Here is a 23,044-nt window from a genome sequence, read left to right as displayed (position 1 = left end):
AATCAAATTATCGCAAATTGCGTGGAATTGAGAAATTAAGTTTTTATACAATTATCTTTTTTTTGCAAAGAACAAAAACAATATTGAAAATAGGAACTACTCTATGTTTTAACTAACACCTAACAAAATTTTCAAAACCCTAAACCTAAAACCCAAGTAATGCCTAATTTTTTCATCCTGTTTTGTAACTACTCAAAAATAAACCAAAAACGATGGAACCTTAAATCCGAGATCAGTCAAGAAAGGAATCATCTCCGGCCTCTCTGCCAAGTCCCGATAAAACATGTACTCGGCCAAATAATCATGTAAATCCAATTCTTTCTTTTGATTTGTGTGGTAATGGTGTTGCGCCTTATCTGATTTTCCAAATCCATATAAACTAACTGTATCACAAATTCCTAATGCAACCATCACAGCTTGAAATCCTGAAGAGTAATGAAACAATTTCACATCATGAATCTTTCCCCAATCAGCAAGCAACTGACCCGTTTGCCCGGTTTCTTCAGCAAATCTCTTCAAAGAATAGAACTTTACAATTCTTGCGCACAAGGCATCAAAACCCGGATCCGTTATGAGCAATGGTGCCCGGTTTTGGCCAGAACTCGAGTTGCACGCAAGGTAGTCGATAAAATGACTTGCTAAACAGAAGTACATCAAAACGGGCACATTTTCGCCATACGGGTGGCAAAAGCAACCGACCCGTCTTGCACACTGAATTAAAATGTGAGAATTAATGAACGACAAACCCGTTTTGGATCCCACGTGTCGTTCATATCCTTTTATCCTCGCATTGTTCAACCTAATTACCAAATCATGCTTATCAATTTCTTCACCATGGTTTGAATTCAAAAGGATACCACTATTGCCAACTACAGCACAAGACGAGTGCCTCTTACCGGGTATCGATTCAAACCCAATAGGGAGGTATAACAGTTCGCTTAGATTGTACCTTTTGTTGTGTGACCAAAGGCGGGTTCTGAGGAGTCTCCGGAGCTCCGGTACAACCCGGATCCGATTCCTATAATCCTTTGGTGAGCGGAGTCTATGGGGCACATGGTCACTGTCCCAAGGGTCCCACCTCAACCGAGGGTGAGTATACGGCTCGTGTCTACGCACTTGATCTCTGCTTAACGGGAGGTTTCCTTCTAACAGGTCTTGGATACCCTTTTTCATGGATTCTCCACCCGGATCCGAATTTGCCAAACGACGGAGCTCAGCTGTGAGGTTAGATGGTAGTACACCGTACGATTGGTTGCGCCTTGCAACCCAGTAGAACACACGGTTTGTTGGATTAAAGAAGGTTACGGAGCGAGAGGAGAGGAGGGTGAAGAGAGAGACAATGGCGAAGAGGAGTGAGAAAGCAAGAGGGAAACGGAGAGATCGCTTCATACTCAGGGGAGTAAGAGAGAGAGAGAGAGAGAGAGAGTTAGAGAGAAAATGGATGAGACGCCATAGTTGTTTAACTAGTGATGAGAGTGAGAGGTAGGGAAAAAAAGGCTGAGTCCATATTCTCTGAGGTAACAGAAAAATTCTGTTAAGATACTGACCGTCAGATTAGAATCCGGTAACTTCAATAATTGTGTGGATTCTGATCGGACGTTCTAGATCTAACAGAAATATTATGTTACCTTAGTGATATGATATAAACAAAACGGCTGGGGTTTGAGTAGAGAAGACGATTTGTTCAGGTTCAAATTTATGTATGCGCCGATTGTATATAAATAATTATGACGCGACAGATGGTTGGACCACATGTCAGTGATTTTAAAGGCGGCTGAGCTGCATGGGGTCTCGGGAGACGGTGTAAGTTCTGTTTAGACCTGGTCTATTAATGTGTGGTCATTCACTGGTCAAGGTCTTCGTGGGCTAATGATTATACATTCAACTCTCAAATTAGACCACCTGCTCCAAGTCTATGTAAATTGTTTGTTGGACTGGAGCTCTTTCTGAAAGGTTCACTGAATTTGAATAATTATTTCGTCTAATTCCCCTAGATCCAACGGTCTTGATTCAATTAGTCCCACTGTTCTAACGGATAAGATTCCTTTCTAAAGGATTGCTTCCCAGCACTTCCTTTGTCTGTTTACTCTTCAACTCATCTATTATTCTCTATTTTCAATTGTGGAGCCCACGAAGTTCAATGGGAAAATTCAACCCCATTTAATTTCAATCTTTTTTTTTAATTATACTTGATTTTCTTTATAATTTAAAATAAAATACTACAGTACTGTAAAATTGATCCTTATATGATGTATGTAAATTTATTATAATTGACCTCATTTACATTTAACTCTCATAATTTGAAAGTCTGGCTCCATTTCTGACTGCACGTGATTGGAATAGTGAAATAGAAGTCTATTCCATTTTTTGTTTTATTATTTCAAATATGCCCTTAATCTAGGGGTGAAAACAAGGTATGGATAATATCTAATTCGTATTCAATCTGTATTTGAAAAATTAGATGTGGATATTCGATATCTGAATATCCATGTGCATATGGATACTAATATGGTTTTACGTTTCAATTATCTGCACCTGAATAGTAGATGTATAATATATCTCCATTCTTATATTATGCATGTAGTTGTCTCATCTGCGAACGACTAAGATTGAAAGATAAATTTTCGAATTGAATATTAACCCTCCAATCACATAATTTGTCTTCTTTTTATTAAATACATCTATTTTATGTGTAGAAGTATAAATTTAGTTAAAAATATATTTGCCATACAGACTGCTACAAGCTTTGTCACCATTAAAATTGAATGAATTCCTAGCGATTCATTTCCTTATTTCTCCTTACAACTATCACCGATTCTTGCAATTAAATTATTTTCTTATTTATTTGTTTTATTCATTTCATTTCTTCTCTTCCTCTATTAGTTTCGATAATGAAAATGAAACAATCATATATTTCCTAATTTTGTTTAAGGCTACTGTATTTTTGTGAATATATAAATAATATATTTTGTGCTGATGGAAACAATCATATCTTTCCGATCTGAGAGAAAATGAAGAATATCTATAACTTTTGTGTAGAGAAATGATATGTCGAGAGATTTTCAATCACATAATATGTCTTCTTTTGATTAAATATATCTATTTTATGTGTAGAAATCTAAATATAGTTAAAAACATATTCGCCACACAGATTGCTATATGGTTTGTCACAATTAAAATTGAATGAATCCCTAACGACCTGTTTCTTTATTTCTCCTTACAGCTATCTCCGGCTCTTGCAATTAAATTATTTCCTTATTTCTTTGTTTCCTTCGTTTCATTTCTCATCTTCCTCTATAGTTTCGACAATGAAAATGAAAACAATCACATATTTTTGAATTTTGATTAGGACTACTTTATCTTTGTGAATAGATGAATAACATATTTTGTGCCGATGAAAACATTCACATCTTTCCGATCTGAGAGAAAATGAAGAATAATAGAACTTTTGTCTCATTCTTAAAATATTTTTCATCAAGAATATATATGTAGAGAAAATTCTTATTGAATCATTTAATAATATTTTTTCCAATTTTATTTCTTTACGGACCATTTCTCCTCTGAATTGTTTAACGACCACTCTTGTCTGTGGAGAAAATTAGATATTAAATCACAATCATACTTAAAAAAAAAATCATGTTATATTTAATTTTTTTTATTTGTTGTTGTTTCTTTTATTGTTATTTATTATTTGGATTTTTTTTTCATTTGTGTCTTTTATTTTCATTTAAATTAATTTTTTCTTAATTTTGTGTGAATGTCAAACAAAAATGTCTCTTTATATTTTATTCAATCTTATAATATGTCCCATTGCATATTAGTATTTTAATATATACTATGAAAAAAATATGTTATTCACCATCATAATTTGATCATTATTATGAACTTTAGTATTTTTTAATAAATTTTTAATAAATATCTGATCCAATCTGTATCCATATATGCATCCGTCTCATATTTAATCTGTATCCAAAAATTAAAAAAGAAATATAGATATGATTTTACCACTATCTGCTTCATATCCACTCCGTTTTAACCCCTACCTTAATTTCATATATTTTAAAAATAAAAAAAAATCAGTTTTTTCTTCAAAAGTTGAAGCGGGTTCAAGTCCCTACTCTTTCTTTCCATTCTCTCAATTCCTTCAATAAATTGGTAATTTCTATGAGTCAATAAAGAGTACCATAATCTTTATATAATTTGTATTTCTAAGTTCAACACTTTTTCATATACTAAATTTGGTTAGTTTTACAATTAATGTTAATTCTTTGGGCCTTTTTGTATAAATTACATAATTGTAGGTTTCAGGTTCTCCTCGTAATTTTTCTTACTGGGCCGACTAAGGCCTTTTAGCGACATGCTTCCAGGGCCCAACCCTTTATAACACGTGGCAATTATTAGCAGCTTTCGACTTTGACTATTTATTAGGGAAGCTCGTACACACAGTCACACCTAACTCAAGATACCCAATAATAAAGGGTTGATTGTGGAAATTAAAGAAATGAAGGAAAAATAGTGATGTTAACAACTGTGAGAATAAAATCGCACAACGATTGCTTAGCACGCTGCTGGTTGATGCGTCAGAAAATGTGAATAATAATAATAATAATAATAATAATAATAATAATAGTAATAATAATAATAATAATAATAATAATAATAATAATAATAATAATAATAATTAATATTATTATTATTATTATTATTATTATTATTATTATTATTATTATTATCAGGAGAATTCAAATGTCTCCTTTTTGTGTTTCCATCATGCATTTATTTTTAAAATGTTGATAATTTAAAATTTAAATCATAAACGTCAAAATAAAACCGTTTAGATGTGTTCTATATTATTTTCTTTATGTGCTCATAAAAAAAATATCACATTTCGATTTTGTTTATATGTAAATGAATAAGTTAAAAAATCAACATCTAGAAATTATCCATATTAGTATGTTTTTATAAGCTCTTGATGACAACCAAAACAAAGTTGATATGTCACAATTTTTTTCACGGGTATAGATAAAATGATATAGATGTTATTGAACAGTTTTATTTTGACTTTCAAATTTTAAATTTTAGGTTATTAGAGTTTTTAAAAATGAAGGCGTAATGGAGTCACAAAAAAGAAAAGCATTTGAACCCTCCTCATTATTATTATTATTTGTATAAAATTGTTGTTGTTATAAAGAAATTTGAGTTAACTCATTATCAAATAAGTAAAACGCCAAAATATATTTCTTGTAGTAAATAAAGACATAAATAAATTTATATTTAAATATAAATATAATTAAGAATATAAACATATTGCAGCTACATATAACAAGATTGTATCTTTTTAGATATGTTTAGTGTATTTTTAGTAGAATATGGAGGCATGAGCTCCACATAAAAAAACACACACACACTATCAAGTGATGCTAAACAGGTGTAGTCATCGTACTATATTATTATTATGAGGAGGAATTCGATTACATCATTTATAGTAACACATCTTGATATCATATTATTATAAATTATTTTTGTAATTTTAAAATTCAAACAGTTGATCTAAATCATTCAACGTGATCTCCATATTAAAATGTGCTTGGTGACCAAATTTTACATTTTTTGGAATTTTTTATTATTTATTTAGATTTTTTTGAAATCGATGTTTTTCAATAGCCTAGCCTATATAATACAAACTCCAAAACCTATGAATCGACTTCAAATGGTGAATCCAAATCATTCAAACCGATCTACTTCATTAGTTGTGCGTTTACATGTAAAATTTATAACTTTTTGAATTTATTTGGTATCAAGTCAAGCGGTTAAATGTGTGAGTTTTAAGTTAATTTTAATACATTCATTTTTCAAAATTTTTACCGCTTGATTTGATACTAAAATAACTCGAAAATATAAAAAGTTTGCATGTAAACACATCACTCGTAAAGTAAATTTGTTTGAACGGTTTGGATTAATCATTTGAACTCCATTGAATTAATTTTGAAGTTAGTATCATGTGACACCAATGTCATACTAGTCGGACTCGTTTATAATTGTTTGAAAATAATAATTTTGTACACATCTTGATAAATACTAAAAAATTTGTAAAAAATATAAAATTTGATCTCCAAGCATATTTTAGTATGACGATCACGTTGAATTGTTTGAATTGAATATTTGGATTTTTTTCCAAATAATATTTTCACACTTTTGAATAAAAATATTATTTTAATTCATTAGATATTCAATTTTACTTTTCCAACAATTATATTCCTTGATTTGTCAAAGCTACGACTTGAAAAGTTAAGATACGAAGCCAGGATTTGAATTTGTGTTACGGGTGGACAGAAATTGAGTTTGGGTATTTTTTTCTTAATGGATTCGGATTCGAATCGCCTCTATAATTCTCTTCTCGTCTCCGACTGCCTACCAAATTGTATCTCTGCCTATCGAATCGGTTGTAATTTTTAATAAATTACTAATCAATACCAAAACTACTAAAACAATTACTTGTAATTTTTAAAATAATTGTATTAATTGAGCGGAGGAGAATTACTACTCCGAATTGAACAAAAATTTAAAAATACATTTCTTTTCTAATTAGATTAATGACTCACAAACTATCTTTAAAGTCTGACATGACAATCGCTACTCTGAATTGAATTCAGAGGTAGGTAGAATCAAATTCAGAAGTAAACAAAACCTATCAAAGATCCTAGTCAAAAGATAAAATAAAATTCCAGAGATAGTCACCTGCAGCACTGTGGCTCCGCCACTGACTGTAACGAACCCAAAGAAACTTGAACGAAAAATATACTGCCACGTAAGTAAGTAGGTGCCCTTAATCGTCATTTCCTCCCATGATAGCGGTAGTTAGCATCTGAGATGGATAGAGACGAGAATCCAAACTGGAAACTGGGGTCCACTAACATGGAGCCACGTTAGACGTTACCATCCCGTTCTTCTGGATACTTTATGATCTTCTCTGTCCATTACTTTGTAACTCGTTCGTAGTGCATGATTAATCATCAGTCTCCTGAAAAAAAGATAGCCTCACGAATGTCACAAAATTTGAATTCACAGAAGATCAATAAACATGAGGCCAAGTACAGGAATTCACATCCTCTGAGATATCTCAACTTTTGCATGTTTTTTTGGAAAATGGTAACCGTTCAAATACATTCTGCACGAATCACAAAGCACAATAATACTGGCCCCGTGCGCTATCCCCGAATAGTCACCGTACGCGTTGGTCAAGCAAAAGTTGAGATATCTCAGAGGATATGTACTCCAAGTACAGACTATCATCCTCGCGTGCTCCGGGTGATTTGTATAAATAACGACCCCAGCAGAAGATTATCTCCAGTGTATTCAAAACTGCAATCTACAGTACAGGTTGTCATTAATAAAAGGACACCTCCAGTTTCGAAAACGGGAGATGGTTAAAACAACAAATAAAACAGGGAAACTTCTTGACATTTTTAACACTTGCGGAGAAACGGAGATGGTTATTTGGTACGCAAAAAATTTACCTAATTTAACTACAGCTGTACGGCGCATCTCGTTCGATTCCAGATCAATCACAGGGTCAAGATTCCCTAAAGTACCTTTAAATTTGATATCGAGTAAGACCGTACGATCATAATCCGGGCCAATCCAGCCCGAGGTAGAATGCACGAGGAATCTTAAATATTCGTGTAGATTCTGATTGAACGGTCTGATTCGAAACTCAAAATTTGTGTTACTTTAGGGAATCTTTAATAACACAGTTCTTCAACACGTCAGAATTGCGTAAATCCTGTTCAAACATAGTTGTTATTGACAAAAATTATGCGTACTATTTATTATACTAAGTAGAAATTAGAGAGAGTAGTTACGTTTCTCCTCCTCTCTCCATCTCCACCTTTTATTGAGGAGAGCGCTCTCTTCGTTTATCTCGAGCTCCATTGGTGACGCGAGAGCGAGAGCGAGAGAGAGAGAGAGACACACACACACTCTTTCCCGCGCGCGCGAACACACACAGAGAGTAAGATGGAGAACGGAGGTGTCAACAAGGAATCGTCTAAGCGGGAGAAGGTTATCATCGATACAGATCCAGGGATTGGTAATTTTTCTTCCTTTTCTTTTTATCTTGCTCAATTGTTGTCCTCGTGAGAAATTCAGCTTCTAGTGCTTTGAATTGTGCTCAATTTGGCTTTCTCTCAGTTGTAGTTTCGTGAAAGTAGTTTGGAAAAATTTGACTGTGTTTATCTTAGTCCCTTGCCATGGCCTACTGTCGTTGGATTCATTGATTAATTCTGTGGCCTACCTTAGAAATATACTAATATCAAATCAATGTCAGGATTCTTCACCTATCGGTGATTCTGATAGCTTTAGATTTTTTATTTTAAACAATTTTCTGTCTAACAATTTCAATGTTCTTGCATGCATAGTAGAAATCATGCTACAAGAGTAACTGAACTAAAGCAAAAGAACGAAAAGCCGTTTTGATAATTAGATCCTTTGTAAATCTTGACATTTCCCGAGGGGTAAATTCGTCCTTTCATGATCCACTATTTTGTTACTTTCCTCTGGAAAGCTTTTAAGCTGAATCACTGCATCGGATTCTAGCATTAGTGATTTTATTAAAGAAGGCCTTTCTTTTTTATTTGAGGACATAGAACTTACACCTGTCATTAGATTGAAGTTTAACAATAATAAATAAAGATGCTGTTCTAAACAATTTATTCTTCAAAGATATAAATTCGTGCATATTGAAAGTATCCTCCCTTGAAAAATGGAAAATATTCTTGATTATTTCAAGAGAACGGAAAATATACACAAAATTTTACATATTATATAGAATTGTTTGGGATGTTTCTAGTTCTTCAGGGTCACACAAATTTATCTCAGCATTGTTTTATACTATAGTATTATATATTTGTAATTATGCATGTGCTGATTGTTAACAGATGATAGCATGGCAATACTAATGGCATTTAAAGCATCAGAAATTGAAGTAATAGGTCTAACAACTATTTTCGGAAATGTTAGTACCAAAGGTGCCACTCGCAATGCCCTTCTGCTGGTACGTATACCTCCTCAAATTAACAGTACCAGTTTAATCATCAAATGTCTTGAAGATTAACTGATAATTTCAACTTATAGCATTATTTATAAGGCTCATTACAAGAGTGGCTTTTATTTAATTGCAATGAAAAGCATCTCTGGCCTGTCCAAAATATATATTTTATCTAGAGGGACTTTAAGGTCATTTTTCATTCACAACAAGGAGAGAACATGTCATACTGAGTAGAGTGGTTCCAGTTTCTCGTATTTGCTTTTCACTACAGAGGAACAGTTGTATTGGAAAATAGTTCCAGAGAGTAATGCTGGAAATTGTTGCTTTTGTAGCAGGTGTGATATACTTTTAAATGTTTTTGTACAGTATGTTATTTTAAAAAATATATATCTAATAGTAATTATTGCTGGTATAACTCTGAAAAAGGATAGTGTGAGTTAGCTGGACATCCTGAGGTCCCCGTAGCCGAAGGCAACTCTGAGCCTCTCAAGGTAATTCTTTTTATTCTTAAAAATGCCCTTTATTATTGACTAATAGCTATTAATTTTCCTGTGATGTAAACAGTGTTCACACCAATCTGTACCTTTAATTTAAAATAAAAGGTGAAAATTTTCAAAATTGTCCCTGAACTTGCATGGATAGTTCTTGGTGTCTCGAAGTTTCTTTTTTAGTTCTGTTGGGTCGATTCATTGTGTTAGTTAATGGTGAAATAAGAAACATATAAATGACCACTGTAAATTTTGTTTTTGTACAAAAAAAATATTATGGAGATGAAGAAATTTTGTTTCGGTGAATGAAATTAGTGTTGGAGAAGTCAATAGATAGTCCAAATATAGATCTGATGGCTGTTTTAAACTAGTGGGTCTCCACCATGGGTCCATGATCAATTAGTACAAGGAAATCATAAACACTAGAAGCACTTTAATTCATTTAACCACGATTGAACCTACCATGAAAATTCAGGGTTTCAGGAAATGAGCTGAGATCTTTTATTTTGGTTTCAATATCAACCGAGTGAAGCTATGGTACTATGCATAGCGCAGATTGGTTCGTACTACGGATCAATATTTTCGTTTTCAAAGTTCAAGTTGTCCATCTGAACTGTTCATCATGATTTCCATATGAAAATGTACTTGTAGGCTAAATTTACAATTTTTAGTATTTTTATACTACTTTTTTATAGGTAGAAAATCACTGCTTTTGAATGGTTTAGAATCTTTAGATCTAGTGATTATCTATCTAAAAGAATATTAAAAATTTTCGAAAAATGTAAAATTTGATCTACAAGCACAATTTCATATGGAGATCATGTTGAGCGGTTCAAATCAATTGTTTGAACTTTGATAATGAAGATCATGATCCATAGTACGGACCAATATGTGCTATGCATAGTACCGTATCCTCAATCAAAAAACACAATGGCAATAGGCAGAGAGAAAAACCCAAAGAGAAATAAAAGTACTACCATCTTTTAGTTTTCTTATTTTTGAAACAAACTTTTGTTGTACTTTTAAAAAAGGGAGGAGAACCGACAATAGCTGATTTTGTGCATGGATCTGATGGTCTTGGGAATATATCAATGCCGCCACCAAAGAACAAAAAAGTCGATAAAAGCGCATGTGAATTCATGGTCGATAAGGTGTCAGAATTCCCCAACGAGGTTTCTATTCTTGCATTAGGTCCTCTTACTAACCTGGCCCTGGTAAGTCAAATATTTCCTAATTATTCTTTTTAATTAATATCATATTTACTGTATACATATTACATTATCTGTAATATGTATTCCTATAAGATTAGAAGTATTTTCCATTACTCATAAACTAAGGTTACCCAAAGATAATTTTGAAGAGGGTCAAATATACAGGCCTTTTATGATTTATAGGGCATTTAAGATATTTCTTATTTTATGAAACTTGAAGGGTAGACCTTCACTTTTCTCTCTCAAAATATATATATATATATATATATATATATATATATTTCTTATTTTGAAAAACTAAGTATATTTTGATGTTTCTAGGGGCCATAAAATTGTTTCTATTTTTGTAGGCAATAAAGAGAGATCCAGGTTTTGCAAAGAAGGTTAAGAAAGTAGTAATATTAGGCGGGGCCTTTTTCTGCGCTGGTAATGTTAATCCTGCGGCTGAAGCAAATGTAATTACTTATATTTTTTCATATAAATTAATTCATTTTTTTATTAAAGCATTATTTACAAGTTAAAGGAATTTAATTGCAGATATATGGTGATCCCGAAGCAGCGGATATTGTTTTCACATCCGGTGCTGAAATTGTTGTTGTTGGCATCAACATCACTACACAAGTTTCCTTTTCAGGTCACGTTTTTACCTACTCCCTGAATTTATTAATTTTTACTAATTATATCAACTAATTAACAAAAGAAATTGGTTTTACTAATAGCAGATGCTGATCTTTCGGAGATAAGAAACACAAAAGGAAAAAATGCAGAATTCATATGCAACATTTGCAAGTTCTATCTAGATTGGCACGTCAAATCTGATGGCTTCAATGGTACATTTTGAGTGTTCCGCTTATTTTTCCTTTTTCTTTGCTTCTTTTGTCAAATGGTAAGATGATTTGATTTTGATAAAACCAGGGATATTTCTGCATGACCCGGTGAGTTTTGCTGCATTAGTGAGACCAGATCTTTTCACGTATAAAAAGGCAGTTGTCAGAGTTGAGACTCAAGGCATTTGCATGGGCCAAACTTTGATGGATCAAGGCTTGAAATTGTACTGTTTTGTATCCTTACCTCTTTCTATTTTCTATTTTATATCTCTTTTACTCAAAAAATAGTTGTACCTAGGGGGTGTTCAAATAATCAAACCAAAATTTTATTCGGTTTTCAAAATTCTAACTGAACCAACCAGATTAAGCTTGTCAACCAAACCAAAAAACCCAAGTAAATTTTGGTTTGTTTGGTTGAACCGAAATAAGAGAGATTAAACCGAACCAAATATGACAAAACCTATTAATTCAAAAATTCAACCAAATCGAACCATTTAAACTAAACAACCGAACCATTCAATCCAAAATTTAATGGTTCTGTTAAAAAACGAATAAACTGAATCCAATGAACACCCCAAACTGAATCCATTCTCTCCTGATTTCTGAGTGAAACTTATAGTTAAGATGTAGGGTTCAAAAATGATTTGATCTCATAGATTGTTGATTTTGTGGTGGTGCAGGTGGAACACATCGAACCCTTGGACGGGATACGAACCGATTTCAGTTGCATGGACGGTTGATGTACCGGGAGTTCTGGCATTTCTCAAGGGGCTTCTTAGGAAACCTTGAAAAAAAAATAATAATGCTGTCATTTATTGCAAATATAAAAGAAAAATTAATTTCTATTTGAGAAGCAAGAATCTGTTGGACAGCTTTCAAACAACATTAATTCAACCAATATTTCAATTCCTACTATATTAATTCAATCAATTTCCAGCCTTTTTCATGCATTTTCAAGAGACTTTAGAAACTGTTAATAATGATGTTTGCTGTTTATTCAAGTAAAAAGAGGAGGATCCTTTTGGAATATGTGCTTATGAAGACTTGCATTCAAATTTTCAATGACGCCTTATAAGTCATAATTAATTAAGTCCAAATTTAATTACTTCAAGAACTCACTTTCACTTTGCAATCCTTGCAGAAATAGGGTATTTATTTGTTTATTTTTCTTCGAGAAAGAAAGAGAAGAATGTGTTTAAACTTGATTAAAACCACATTATATTTTTTTACAGTTACGTTTTAATTGAAGTAGACAGTTCGTTCAATTTCAAAATGGTATGGAGAGAAATTTTTTCAGTGGGATTGAAGGAAAAAATGATTTCATATTCTGTAAGGTAACATAATATTTGTGTTAAGATCGGACCGTTTGATTATTATTACGCACAAATATTAAAGAAGAGTGTGCATCATCTACCCCTGATCTAAATAGAAATATTACGTTACCTCAGAGATATGGACTCCCTATTCAGAATAAATGAATCATGACCATTCTTTATTTATCGGACGGCATGGAAATTTGCCTATTTACTAACCACATAACATATTACAGCAATATATATGAAAAAAATAAAAAATAAATATTTTTATTTTTCTTACATCTTATATAGCTATCAATATAATTTTATAGACTTTCATCATTATATGTTCATTCAAATTTAGAAAACTTTTTTGGACCGTTCGTTTTCACGCGGAAAATTAATGGTCGATCTGTAACAAAATCATTCCAAATCTGCTCTAAAATGATCAAGATACAACATTGAACGTAACCAACATAAAAGTTCGGACGTTTTATTATGTATGAGCTTTGATCTAATGCAAAATGTTTTATGGCCATACGATGCTTCAATTTTCGATCAACTAGATGGAAGGGTAAATAAAAACAAAATTTTATCAAATTTGGGTGGAAGACAATAAATGCAGTGCTCTTTAATTTCAACGGTTCCGATTGACCGATGCACATCATATCCCCGTGTGTCTTCATTAACACACAAAACGAGAGTTTATGTTGTGAGGTAATGAAGGCGGAAAAAATATGTCGTCTATGGTTCGATTGGGACCGTTGAAATCAAATAACACTGCATATATTTCCCTACAGCAAATTTTGATAAAATTTTATTTTCACTTACCTATCCATCAAGTTAACGGAATATTGTAAAATCACGGGTTATGAACACTTCTCATTAGATCGAAGCTCGGACATAACTAAACTTCAAAACTATTATGTTGGTTAGGTATAATGTTTTCTCTTGATCATTTTGAAAGTTAACGGAATGGCTTCGACCTGTGGAGAAATAGAAGAATCAGACAGGAAGGAATCGGATTTTGAATCCGCGAGTGAGGAAGCTTTCAACGGGGGAAGAGAGATCGGAGTTGTAAACATCCCGGAGGCACAAAAATCTCTCCTCAAACCAATATTGTCAGATCATGAAGTACGGTGTCTTGAGATATTTGAGGTACGCGTCTCTTACCAAGGCAGAAAGCCATGTGGAAAAATCCATGGTAACATTTATTGCAAGTATGGTCTGGATGATTGCGACCTCTACAGAAGGAACAAAAGCAATGCTGAGACCGTCTCCTTCCCTGTAAGGCTCTCTCTCTCTCTCTTTCCCCTATTATTTTCATGGGAGCAATGATTTCAATCTGAACCATAGGCCTGACTAGGAATTCATAACTTTAGAGCTGGAACTGATTCAACTTCATTGGAGCAAGTATCAGAATCTAGAATGGTGTTTTGTTTCATCAAAAATTGAACTTGTTTGTTGCTAATTTTCTTATGAGAATTAGTGGCATAGATTCTGGCAGGAACAAATAAAGCAATTTTAAGCTGCATAGATTCTGAAATATACCACTTAATTAATTAATCGATTCGATTTATTGACAATTACTTGCATTGAACATATGAAAACAAACAGGGCAACCTTACACTGGCTGGACCGCCTGTCGCCATTAGGGCAGATGATCCACTTACCATGCATCTCGATCTTTGGCATGGCATAGATCAAGTAAGCCGAGGTTTTACAAGCGTTTGGAGTCTTTTCGAGTGGTGCATATCTGACAGGGTTATAACTGAAGAGGTTAAAGGTAGAAATGGTGCAGCCGTGGTAACTTACGCAATTATTTCAAATGCGGTGGTTGCTTCGGCCGAGGTAAGTCTCATCAAGGGCAACAGAAAGGCTGCGGCAAGAATATACGGGACAATTACTGCATCCATGACCGGTTGGGATGTGAAGAGAGTGTTATTTTGCAAGAGGCGTGACAAGTACATCAATGTCGACAGTGGCGCACCCATTCCTCTTTTGAGATCTGTATTGATCGTCCCTCATACATCTTCCCTGGATATTAATGCAGATTTGGCCGATGTTTTCAGCTTTCCTAATGTCCCCGTTGCCAGAGGAACCTTACAATTTTCACCTGAATTCTATGGTGACTTTGTCGGGACAATTTCTGGTAAGCATGGTGAGATAAAGGTGAAGGTAACATGGTGGAGTTATTATAATCACCCTGATACATATAAAGTACGTGCAAGATTTTTCGACTGGGTGTAAATGTTCTAAAGAGACAGCTGTATGTATTCTGTTTGTGTGGTTGTGACTGGGAACTTGGAACACTGAACAAGTTGTGCATTTTCATTCTCTATCATGTTTTCTCTTAATCTTAAAAAAGGCATAATAGAAATTACTGTTCCTCTTGGCTAATGGTATTTGAGTGCATTAGCATAAAAACAGCAGATGTATCTAATCAGTAAAGCCTTCTTTTTTTTTTGTCAATTTTGCATCAACAGAGCAGGTTCTATTACAGGAACCTTTGGGGATTTTAAATTGTTGTTTAGAAACTTTTTTCTGGAAAGAACTGCATTGCAAAGATTACTATTTGTCATCTGAAATCATTTTGCAGTTACCATTTACTTTTTCCCTATCTGTTGCTCGTTTCTATAATATAACTTGACATGCAAACACCAGTGTGCTGATTCGTTATTATAATAAAAAATGTTTTCGTTCAAATTAACTTTTCTGACATTGGAACATAAATTTTGCTATTAAAACGTAAATCCATAGAAAAGTTCTACCCAAAACAGCTACCGAATTTTCATTTTTACAGAGTTCTACACAATTTCATACCAAAGTTGCGTAGCCAAATTAAAAGCAGATCATGGATCTCCTTCAGCAAAATTTAGGCTTCCTTCTAACAACAAAGAAAAAAAAAACCGACGAGACCTATGGCCTACCGGTGGATGTCTCGAAGCCATCCGCCTTTGACCCGCTTCTTCAAAACATAAATCGTCGCCTACAGTCATGGAAAGCACGAATGCTCTTACCGGCCAGCAAACTCATTCTCATCAAATCGGTTCTTGAAGCACTTTCGATTTATCATATGAGCACAACCTTAATCCATAAGTCGGTTCGTGGCAAAATTCAGTCCAAGTTCGTGCAATTTTTTTGGGGCAAGACAGATAAAAAATCTATTTGCTACACGAAATGGGACCGGTTAACCGCCCCCAAGTCCGAAGGTGGGCTCGGCCTAAGGGGTATTCACACCCTCAACAGTAGCTTGATTCTCAAAAAGCTATGGAAGGCAACCTCCGGACACTCTGCTTTATGGGTCAGCATCATCAGTGCCAAATATTACCCTGCCAGCTCCCTTTGGCAGAACAAACGGAATCACTCGTGCACACGGTTCTGGAAGGTCATGGAACACCGTCAGGTTCTGGCACTGCACTTGCTCTGGTGTATTGGTGATGGCCGCTTATGTCCCGCATATTCGGCCCCGTGGTTTCAAGACTGGCGCTCTCTTGTCCCAACCACACTCCAACAACGCTCTCTTAAGGTGGTCTCTCTGTTCTCCAATGCTACTGGACGCTTAGATATGCAGAAACTATTAAATTTTGGAGGATTCGGGCATGCACTTCGCATTATGGACCAACACAAGAACCTGACGCTCCAAACAGATGTGCCTGACAAGCTTATGTTCACTTGGGCTACCAATGGGCAACGGCCAGTTCTCGGTCAAACAAGCATATCACATGATGAGAGAATCACGCATGTGGAATGCTATTTGGAGAGACACGGTCATCCCTCCTCGTGCTAAAGTTTTCATATGGAAAGCTTTCCACCAAGCACTCCCTGTAGGAGCTAGCCTACACCGACGCATCACCCAGATAGAACCATCACGTAAACTGTGCCATCATCAATCAGAATCATGCCCTCTTCCATTGCTCTCATGCAAGAGGGACTTGGCTCCTATCACCTATTGGATTAAGGACTGATGTTGTCCAAAACAAACCTTTTGCTGATGCACTGTTACAGCTATGGAATGCTCTATCTGACGATCCCGTATCAGGGTTCATCTCGCTGCTTTGGCATATTTGGAAGTCATGTTGCGCCTATCGACCCTCTCTCAACCTTGCATGTCCATATACCTATCGACCCTCTCTCAACCTTGCATAATTCGTCAGAGCTAATTCACAATGGCCGGCTTCATGCTATGTTGGATATGCCCCTGCCACCAAATCTCATACCGCTTGACAGCCCATCATCACAACTTCAGTCAGATGCTGGACTGATGGTTCTTTAACGGACCCGGATCAAGGATGCACTGCTTTTCTCCTCACAGTAAATGGCAAATTGAAGCACTATACCCTCGCTCACCATAAGGCATTATGTCCTTTTCAGATGGAAGCTGCTGCCGTCCTCTTAGCGCTCCAGGAAACTGTGTCCTTAAACATCACTCACTGTTCTTTCAACATGGACTGCGAGATACTGGTACGCTGCTTCTCCTCCCCCAAATCGCTTCAATTTATATGCTTCAAAGGTAATTCTCAATTATTTTGGAGTGATAGTCCATGCACCATTCTATAGAAATTTTGTAAGAAGTTGCGAACCACCCTGCTACTGCTATTCTGATGGACCAGCTGTATCCCTTTGCATGTTGGTAAATTAACTGTTAAATAATTTACCTTTTTATCCTTATAGTACTTCTGAATTAAATAAGAGAATTCAAGTTATTCCCTGGTTAAAGTGTTTAACTGATGTCCCTAACTTGTCACTATGAACCGAAACACATATATTTCTTTGACAATGATTCAAAATGATCATTACTTGTCAATATTCTCAAAAATTGAAAGTTACATGGAAAAATTCCATATGCCTCTTATACTCCTTACTCAAGCTTTTATATATTCTATCAAGGTTCATTGCAGCTTCTTGCACCTCAAATCCTATTAAACCATTTCGGCCTTTTTGTGGTCAATGGTACTCTACATACGAATCAGTCCGTTTGGTTCTTTCTGATGGGAAACCAAGATTCAGGATTGACGAGGTTGAACCTTCCCCAAAAAAGAAATATCTAACTAAAAAGAGGCTTAAAATGAAAAGAAAGAGAGAGAGAAGCAGAAGCGAAAGGAGGCTAATAAAAATGACCCAAGGAGAATTAGGCCAAAAGGCAAGAAGAGGAAAGAGAAATTTCCAACTGCTGTGGCCCAACTTGAGTATAAGATTGAGAAGGTATAATCTTCATTTCAGTCTATTTTGGCAATATGGAATGCAATTTTTGTATTTTTTTGGAGTTATTTTGTGACTTTTTTCTCGGTTAAGTGCACAGCGAGACAAAATTCCTGATTCATCAAAGATATGTACAATTTTGAGTAAACTGTAGCCAATTTGGGTTAAGGTTAGGTTCAATAAATTAAATTGAGGATTGAAGTTGCAATGGTTTCAGTGTTGATTGTGTCTTGTTGGGTTATTTTGGACTCATTTGAGAAAAACTTGGATTCTGTTAATTACTAAAACTTCAAAATTGCATGATTTGAAGGTTATTACTTAAAAGACATACCATTATTTTACGGTTGTACCTATACCAGTCAGGTGTGGTTATATAAAGCCACAATTACAATCTTTGGAAATTTCTGAAAATCGACTATACAATGTGTTTAATATAGGGGTGCAAACGGATCGGATACGGATCGGATAGTGGTAAAACCATATCCGTATCCGTTTTTATTTTTCGGATACGGATACGGATTGGATATTAACCGGATACGGATACAGATATCCACTTTTTATAATAGTGAATGACATAATTTTTTTCAAAATACATATTAAATTATATAATATATATCTACTATTCGGATACAGATAATTAAAATTCAAAACCATATTCGTATCCGTATCCGTATCCGCACGGATATTCGGATATCAGATATCCGTATTAAATTTTCGGATACGGAGTCGGATACGGTCGGGTAATATCCAACCCGTTTGCACCCCTAGTTTAATATAACAGATTGTGCTTGTTGTTCAGCTCCCTTCTGAAAAGGTGGGCGATGGTGTTACTGAACATAAGCAATAAGTTCTGATTTGGGTAAATAATGCCAATCCTCATACCTCCTATGCTATCTTTACTAAACCATCAAATCGATCCTGACAATATTTGTGAGTACAATGGACCTATTGCTTCCCTCATTGTTACTTGTTTTTCTTTTTTTTCAGAAAGGTTTACCTGTTTATCAGTTAATCCTCAATTCATCTGTAACTTCTGAGGTATCCCTCCTTTGTAGTTGATCGTATCGTCTCTTACTGCATATTGTCGTAAATTTAATCCAACAACAACAACAACAACCAAGCCTTTAACCCAAACAAGTTGGGGTACACTAGAAATGAAACCCAACCGGAGTCACTTTATAATTGAAGTGTAATCGGGGTTTGGTTTGATAATTGTTTGAAATAAAACCGGGGCTTGGTTTTTAAAACTCTTTTACTGTTTACTTGTATATTTGATTCACCTTTTTTGTTTGTCTTAGGCAAAAATGAAAGAAGCGATTCTAACAGAAAAACTAAAGAAGTACGAGGTGTCCCAGATGTATGGCTCAAATATCAAACCCGTAGAACTAACCGGCGAAGAAAGATTCTACTTGCAAAAAAATGGCTCAAAGATTATCTCTGAATTCACACACTACTAGAATTCTCACTTTTTCTGAGGGTTAAAATATGGCTTTTTCCATCGGCGTACCTTTGGAAAAAGCCCAAAAAGCGTCATTTCCATCCGCTACCGTCAGTAATACTACCGTCAAAAATACCCTTGATGGAAATACCATTTTCCTGACTTTTTCCATCGGTTACCTTTGGAAATACTAGTTTCTGACTTTTTCCGTGAGCCCCCCGTCAGAAATACTTTGGCATCAAGCCCATGACTTTATTATTTCTGAGGGTAAAGTGCGTGGGTCCCACTGTATTATTTCTGACGGCAGGACGTGTGGGTCACACTATATTATTTCTGAGGGCAGGACGTGTGGGTCCCACCAGGTTATTTCCAAGGGCAAAGTTTGTGGGACCCACTGTGGTATTTCAAATTCCCATTCAGCCAATTTCCCAATTCCAATTCAGCCAATTCTCTAATTTCCCATTCAGCCAAATTCCCCAATTCCATTCAACCAAATTAACAAACGCATTAAAATATAAAGTAAAAACATGTAATTAACATTAATTGACATTGTATAATCATAGTACATTGTATCAAAATACCAAAAAAAATTACAATAGAAGTTCTAAAAGAAAGTTCTATATATACCATAATTCAAAACGACTAACGAAACTATATCTAGAATCAACTAAATTTGCAAAAATGTTTTTACAGGAACATTGCAATCACTCTTCCTTTTATCTTGCTATGTTGTCGCTGCTGTAAAAATGAAAAAGTGAGTTAGTTTGTTTTAAATGGCAGAGTATCATTGATTATTGGATATTTGAATTTTTCAAGCATTGTTTCCATACTGTACAAGAAAAAGTACATGTATATAAGCAATAATGGAAGAAAAAATAAGTGTACAACAAAAAATACAAGGAAAAAATTACAATGGCAATGCAATCTTGGATTCCTGTCTCAAACCTTAGAAGTAATCAAACCATATAAGTAATAAAAGGAAAAAAAATACTGCTCAAAATTGGACATTCTTTTTTTATTTTGTGGCATCTTTAGTACAGAAGTAAATTTCATAAAATTGAAATATCAACAATTTTACGGCTTTTTTGGCAATAATTTTGCCTGCACAATTGTATAAACTGGTACAATTTACAAACTGGTACAAATAGGTTAATTTACAAACTGGTACAATTGTATACAAAAAAATTCTTGCTTTTTCAAATGAGAATAAGGAGTCAAGTAAAATGAGAAGGAGGCAACTAAAATGGAGAGAGGAGGCAGGCTAAATTAAAGGTGACCTACTAAGAGTGGGAGAGAGGAGGCGTGCTAAATTAGAGCTTTTGGGGGGAACTGAAATGGAATTCAGATCCTCCCGTACCGTAAAGTGTATGTTTTACAATTATTAGATCTTGACCGTTCTTATTTACCCCTCAAGTCTTTAATTTATCTCTCATTCTTTTCCACCTAAAAATAGTAGTTCATTATGAATTCCTCATTCAAAGGAATGGTAGTATGACACCATGCTTTACCAGTCACACATGTACCAGTCACACATGCATGAGAAAACCCTTCTAAAATATATATCAGAGTTAGATGTAAACCTGGTAGGGGCTTGATTCTAGCTGCTTCAGGTAAAGCTTGTATCTGGTGCCACCAACCAGCAACTGAACACCCATTCCAGTTCCAATTCCAACTGAGAATCTACCTAGAACCGTCTAATCTATTGGATGAAGCACTGCAAAGGAAGGAGATGGAAGTGCAAATAGGAACAATTGATTAAAATTTAGATTAAGGATGATAAAAAATATTAAAATGAAATAAATTTGCATTATCCTTGTATTATACTGGTCTAAACCGACTAGCATCTCACTATTTTTGTTGCTACTAATGAACTTTTATCTTTTAATTCTTGTAATGGCTAGTATATCTATCAAATGAGGCCATGTGAATGAGAACCTATACAAGTGTCATGGTTGTACCAGTACAAACCAGCTGTCAGTCCATGAATAACAACATATGTTTCGTAATAAAAAAGGGCACAAATACAAAATAAGTGGTTAAATAAACCTTAAATATAGGTGTACTCTTAGGTTCGGTATGGTACCAGTATAGGTAGTATTTCATTAGTTGGCACTGATCTTGACTTGTTGGCATAATAACCATGCAACTTTCTCATATAAATGTCAATCAATATCAACTACCTACTACATTAAGATTTTTAATTTTCTTCTAATAACAAATTTTGACAAATAGAATTGTGAAAAGTACGCTTTCTCAGGCATGAAGAAATATAAGACCCATTGGTATAAAGAAGAACTCAATAACCAAGAAGATCATTATGACCTACAGTTAAATACAAGTATCTTATAATTATAAACACCATAACAAATCATGCCACAAGCATTATAATATATATAATATATATGGAAACACTACAAATTAAAATATCTTACTGATCTAGGTGTTAGAGTCGGTTTTCAAGATGGCAGATTTTGTTGCTTAAACCTGTATAAAGCTGGATAGATATTTCAAAAAAAAAAATAACAAAATAAAACATGATGACAATTGCAGATATGGAAGAAAAAGATTCATAAGATTATCAAGTAACATGACTATTTTGTTTTGTTTGTACATACCAGAATCATACTAGGCGCATATGGAATTTTCTTCTCAAATGAAATTAACATTAATAAGCCCCATTTCCCCTTAATTGCCATGCTAGTTTTAATTACAGCTGAAAGTTTCCTTTATTGATCCTCAATTTGTGCAATACGCACCCAATGAACCAGAAGAACAATCAAACCATTACATTAATGAAACAAGATAATGTGAGGTCCTAAAATAATTTAATTAAAAAAAATGGGCTTTGAAGCAAATTTATAATTTTTTCCACCATTAAATCCATTGTGGTCGAATAGCCAGGATAAAGTGGTTGGCCTTAGATGTACCAGTTTAAACTACCACAATTTAAAATATATTAGAAAAATAACTCTACCTCAGTACTCAAATACAAATTTTCTTCAATTTATCTTGAAACCCCTCAATTTCCTTCCTGGGACAAGTCTCCATTGCCTAAAAGATAAAATAATTGAATATGAAATCCTTTTGTCATGACATAAAGAAAAACAAATCATTTATCAACCATAAAATGTATCATAGAGTTACTAAAGTGATTGATTTTATTGTAGGTAATATGTTTCCCCCCAATTTAAACCTTTAGTGAAAAAACGATTAAACCCTTAATGAACGAGAATTATTTGTAAAGTGCAGAAAAAATTAACCCTAGATGAACCAAAATAGAACCTTGAGTGAACCACAGTCGGAGCCTAGATGGAAACAGTGAGTGGCCGTCGTCTACTAGCTTAACCTACAGCTGTCGTCTTCGAAATGAGTGGCCGTCGTCTACTATCTTCGGTTTTCCTTGTAGAGCAGCATTGGACGACTTTGGAGAATGAGGTAGGTCAAAGATGGGGGCAGGAGAAGGCCAAAATTTCTGGAAATTAAGTAGAGGGCGAATTTTGGGGGAAATATTTGGCGGTGTGATTTTGGTGTTTTGGG

General features: G+C 34.4%; 3 protein-coding genes and 1 long non-coding RNA gene across 4 annotated transcripts; 2 read left to right on the top strand and 2 right to left on the bottom strand.

Annotated features, from left to right (window-relative positions):
* LOC144554595 (sialyltransferase-like protein 1) lies at nucleotides 1-1,457 on the bottom strand. The gene has a single exon (XM_078302907.1). It carries the CDS (start codon nucleotides 1,387-1,389, stop codon nucleotides 193-195), a length of 1,197 nt encoding a protein of 398 aa, XP_078159033.1. The 5' UTR covers nucleotides 1,390-1,457; the 3' UTR covers nucleotides 1-192.
* A 6,371-nt stretch (nucleotides 1,458-7,828) lies between these two features.
* URH1 (uridine-ribohydrolase 1) lies at nucleotides 7,829-12,481 on the top strand. The gene is made up of 9 exons (XM_078302423.1): nucleotides 7,829-8,089; nucleotides 8,937-9,052; nucleotides 9,478-9,537; nucleotides 10,566-10,748; nucleotides 11,096-11,200; nucleotides 11,283-11,379; nucleotides 11,468-11,575; nucleotides 11,661-11,796; nucleotides 12,253-12,481. Exons 1-9 carry the CDS (start codon nucleotides 8,017-8,019, stop codon nucleotides 12,359-12,361), a joined length of 987 nt encoding a protein of 328 aa, XP_078158549.1. The 5' UTR covers nucleotides 7,829-8,016; the 3' UTR covers nucleotides 12,362-12,481.
* Nucleotides 12,482-13,837: 1,356 nt separating this feature from the next.
* On the top strand, nucleotides 13,838-15,267 carry LOC144554840 (uncharacterized). The gene is made up of 2 exons (XM_078303198.1): nucleotides 13,838-14,154; nucleotides 14,485-15,267. The coding sequence occupies exons 1-2, from the start codon at nucleotides 13,843-13,845 to the stop codon at nucleotides 15,115-15,117; spliced, it is 945 nt and encodes a 314-aa protein (XP_078159324.1). The 5' UTR covers nucleotides 13,838-13,842; the 3' UTR covers nucleotides 15,118-15,267.
* Nucleotides 15,268-21,585: 6,318 nt separating this feature from the next.
* On the bottom strand, nucleotides 21,586-23,044 carry LOC144554602 (uncharacterized). The gene is made up of 3 exons (XR_013511662.1): nucleotides 22,790-23,044; nucleotides 22,482-22,558; nucleotides 21,586-22,001 (listed from the first exon to the last, which is right to left on the bottom strand). It is a non-coding gene; the product is annotated as an uncharacterized LOC144554602 (long non-coding RNA).

This window comes from Carex rostrata, chromosome 5, assembly GCF_964058835.1.
Source record: "Carex rostrata chromosome 5, lpCarRost1.2, whole genome shotgun sequence".
Taxonomy (NCBI): Eukaryota; Viridiplantae; Streptophyta; class Magnoliopsida; order Poales; family Cyperaceae; genus Carex; species Carex rostrata.
Note: the sequence above shows the minus strand (reverse complement) of the source record. Positions and strands in the feature narration are given on the sequence as shown.

Bases quoted from the DNA above. Each gene is read 5' to 3' on its own strand.
- LOC144554840 (XM_078303198.1), top strand. From the start codon at position 13,843: ATGGCTTCGACCTGTGGAGAAATAGAAGAATCAGACAGGAAGGAATCG. The intron at 14,155-14,484 runs GTAAGGCTCTCT...GAAAACAAACAG, and splicing joins CTGAGACCGTCTCCTTCCCT to GGCAACCTTACACTGGCTGG.
- LOC144554595 (XM_078302907.1), bottom strand. From the start codon at position 1,389: ATGAAGCGATCTCTCCGTTTCCCTCTTGCTTTCTCACTCCTCTTCGCC.
- URH1 (XM_078302423.1), top strand. From the start codon at position 8,017: ATGGAGAACGGAGGTGTCAACAAGGAATCGTCTAAGCGGGAGAAGGTT. The intron at 10,749-11,095 runs GTAAGTCAAATA...CTATTTTTGTAG, and splicing joins CTCTTACTAACCTGGCCCTG to GCAATAAAGAGAGATCCAGG. The intron at 11,797-12,252 runs GTACTGTTTTGT...GTGGTGGTGCAG, and splicing joins ATGGATCAAGGCTTGAAATT to GTGGAACACATCGAACCCTT.